Source organism: Ruditapes philippinarum, unplaced genomic scaffold (genome assembly GCF_026571515.1).
Source record: "Ruditapes philippinarum isolate M1 unplaced genomic scaffold, ASM2657151v2 ctg5022_1_1_1_1, whole genome shotgun sequence".
Taxonomy (NCBI): Eukaryota; Metazoa; Mollusca; class Bivalvia; order Venerida; family Veneridae; genus Ruditapes; species Ruditapes philippinarum.
In genome coordinates this window covers 1-3,095 of record NW_026863179.1, presented here as the reverse complement: position 1 = coordinate 3,095, position 3,095 = coordinate 1, and the positions used below count along the sequence as shown (strand labels likewise).

At 34.9% G+C, this 3,095-nt stretch overlaps 1 protein-coding gene across 3 annotated transcripts; it reads right to left on the bottom strand.

Moving 5' to 3' along the window:
- Positions 1-440: 440 nt before the first annotated feature.
- On the bottom strand, positions 441-2,363 carry LOC132721377 (uncharacterized). Of its 3 annotated transcripts, none has more exons than XM_060705672.1 (2): positions 2,106-2,363; positions 441-1,424 (listed from the first exon to the last, which is right to left on the bottom strand). In XM_060705672.1, the coding sequence occupies exon 2, from the start codon at positions 1,387-1,389 to the stop codon at positions 868-870; it is 522 nt and encodes a 173-aa protein (XP_060561655.1). In that variant the 5' UTR covers positions 1,390-1,424; positions 2,106-2,363; the 3' UTR covers positions 441-867. The 3 variants fall into 3 exon arrangements, with proteins under 3 accessions (XP_060561655.1, XP_060561654.1, XP_060561653.1); XM_060705671.1 differs by having other exon boundaries at positions 441-1,430; positions 2,100-2,360; XM_060705670.1 differs by having other exon boundaries at positions 441-1,430; positions 2,106-2,312.
- Between the last annotated feature and the right edge of the window lie 732 nt (positions 2,364-3,095).

Here is a 3,095-nt window from a genome sequence, read left to right as displayed (position 1 = left end):
TTTATTCAACGCGTTCAATAAATGCAGTATCTAACTTATCAATATCCTCTATTTATGTCTGAAGGACAGCTAAATACCCTGACGCAGTACAATTATCAACCTTGGACAGACTTTCAACCTGATATTTGTATTTATGTATAAAATAAAACTTATAAAAGGAACTGATTCCAAAAGCGTTTAAACGAAAACTGCATCAACCTTTTTTTAATAAACAAACATCAAACTTTCAAAGTATTCAATAGTGTTATGGTTCTTGTTCTCTCAACAAAAACAGTCTCACGTTAAGCCTCCAATATTTTTGGATTATTTCCAAAGCAAGCAAAACCCAACAGACAGATGGCTGTTTAGTAAACTGTATCCTACTTACAATTTATTATATGATAAAACTTGTTTCAATATTCCTGAAATGGCATTCAATTGAAAGATAATAACAAATTGCATAAAGTTTCAATAAAGCATTTATTTTTAGTTCAGCTATACATCAGCTATTATTCCTTTTCTTATAATAACATGTCTACAGTTTACTAATTTTTTCAGTTCTAAGTACTTACAAATTTTACAATATGTTGAAAGGTAATAATTGATAAACACGCTCTATACCACACGATAATCGTACATTTAAGTCCTGCATGTCATCTTTCCTGTCTGAAAAGTCCCTTATCTGCAAGCTAGCTGCCCAATACATGTACAATGTATTTATATTTTGATATTCATGTCAAAAAAGCCCCTTAACTGCAAGCTAACTGCCTAATACATGTACAATGTATTCATGCTTTGATATTTAATTCACTTAAGGACAGATAAATCGGAATTAATTAAAGACAGAACAGAACATGGCAATAACATATAATCAGAAGTAAATGAAGTTCACGATTTCTTGTCTTTTTCTAATTCTTTAATTTGGGCAGCTTTACCTGCTGCAGCTGCTGCTAGAATTTGTTGACTTGTTGTGATAGATGTTCCTGAGGAACCAAGAATAACATTTGCTGGACACCCAGGGGTAACACCTGTTACAGACGACCCAACTGTTGTAAATATGACATTAGCAGGGCTTCCAGAGTTTGCGCCCGTGACAAATTTACTCAGTGTTTGTCTAAGGGCTGCATCATTTTGCACAGCAATTGTCTGTCCTGTAGGACCAACTGTTTGGATAAGCTGACCTTGTGTTGAGAATCCCTGAACTCCTCCAGCAAGCTTCACAGATCCAGGATTAATTATTCGAGCAAATAAAGGCTTCCCTTGCTGTTGTGTTTTTCCCTGTGGTCTAGTATTCTGAACAATATGACCAGGAGGTAGCACTTGCCCTTGCTGCAGCGCTGGCTGGGAAATTAAGATTGTAGCTTGACCTGCCTTAAGTCCAGCTTGTTGTGAAAGAACTGTTCTAACCATTTGAAGATTAGGACTTTGTGGAGTACCAACAGCACCTGAAACTGGAAAATGAGTGATTCTTTATTCTTCTATCCTTATTTTATCAACTAGAAATCTCAGTAGAGTTACAGTGCTAAGCTATTGTATCTGAACACACTGGTATGCATTATTTCAAATTAAGCATAAACATGGAAATTTGTCACTTTTATACAAAAGATTTGTTACACTGAGACTTTTATACAAGAGATTTAGAGGACTAGCTTGGTCCACTATTTTCAGTGCAGAACAGAAAATTGCAAATATAGAGATAATAGGAATTAATGGTCCCAATGACTTAGATTTTAGATCATTGCATTTCATTGAAGGCGAGTTTTATTATTTCAGGTCCCAGTGGTTTTGACTTTTGACATTTTAACCTGAAATGGGTGTGGCAGGTAGATATCATTAAAGTGCATATAAATAGAAAGTATGAAACTCCTAGATCAATTTTCTTTAAAGACCTGTTTTGTGGGGGTTTTTACATGTCACAGAGAGCCTGACCTTTGACTTGAAAATGTGCTTGGCAGATAGAACACATCAAGGTGCATCTACATATTGAGTTTCAATGTAATAGCTTATGGGAGTATTTAAGTTAAAAAGTGTAAATGAGAACTAACTTTATATCCCTGTATAAATATAATTATATTTCACTGTACATGCATTTGCATTGTATGACATTGTAAAATACTTACACCTACCTACAGTATCTGTTGTGGATTGAGTCTCTACATTTTTCAGACCACCAGACTGCTGTAAAATAAGCTGTGCAGGAACAAGTCCTGCCTGCCCTTGAGTAAGTACTTTACCATGGCATTTAGTGGCTGAAAATTGGAATATAAATAATGTTTACTCAGAAAAGTGATACAAAATAAAATGAAATAAATAGCAATGATCTTTTAATCACTTATATATTTATGTAATGAATTTGTTCTACTTTATATTATGAGCTATCTGTTAATACACTTTGATATTTTGAATAGAAAATGATAACATTAAGTAGCCAATCTACAATAATTTGGTGGAAAATAATGATGGTACATGTCTTTTGATATCCCTCCTAACAATGTCTATCATATAATCAAGTTTTTCACTGACATCATAAAAGACAAGAGCACTGCATGTGGTGTTAAAGGGCAATCATTATCAATAACCAACTTTTATAAAATCATAACTTTAAAAGGGGCACAACTTCTAAAAGTATTGCTTCCAGGGTAATGTCCCTTGTCTCTTATCATGATATTCAAGTATTAAGTTTCATGTTGATAGCTTTAAAAGTTTTGAATTCATCCTACTGATAATAAGAAATTTTGACAAAATTCTAACTTAACCTTTTCCCTTATATAAGCGTGTTTCGACGGCTTTTTGCCCCCCCCCCCTCTTTTTGAGGCCTCAAGCAGTGAAAAAATGGCCTATTTAGGCCCAAACACTGTTTTTGTTTGAGAAATGTTGTTAAAAAAAGTGACCACTTTTTCGGCGCCATCTCCCATCCAAATATTACATCAGGGTGTTGCCAGAAGGGGGATGTGCCCCCTTCTGTTTGGGGGGTTTAAAGGGGGCAGAGTCCCCCTTATCGCCAAGGAAATTTTGGATATGTGACAGGCTAAAAATGGCCTCAGGTCGATCTTAGGGTAACTAGTAACCGATGCTGAAAAGCCTTTTACTCTATCTCAATTCATTGAGAAGTTGGG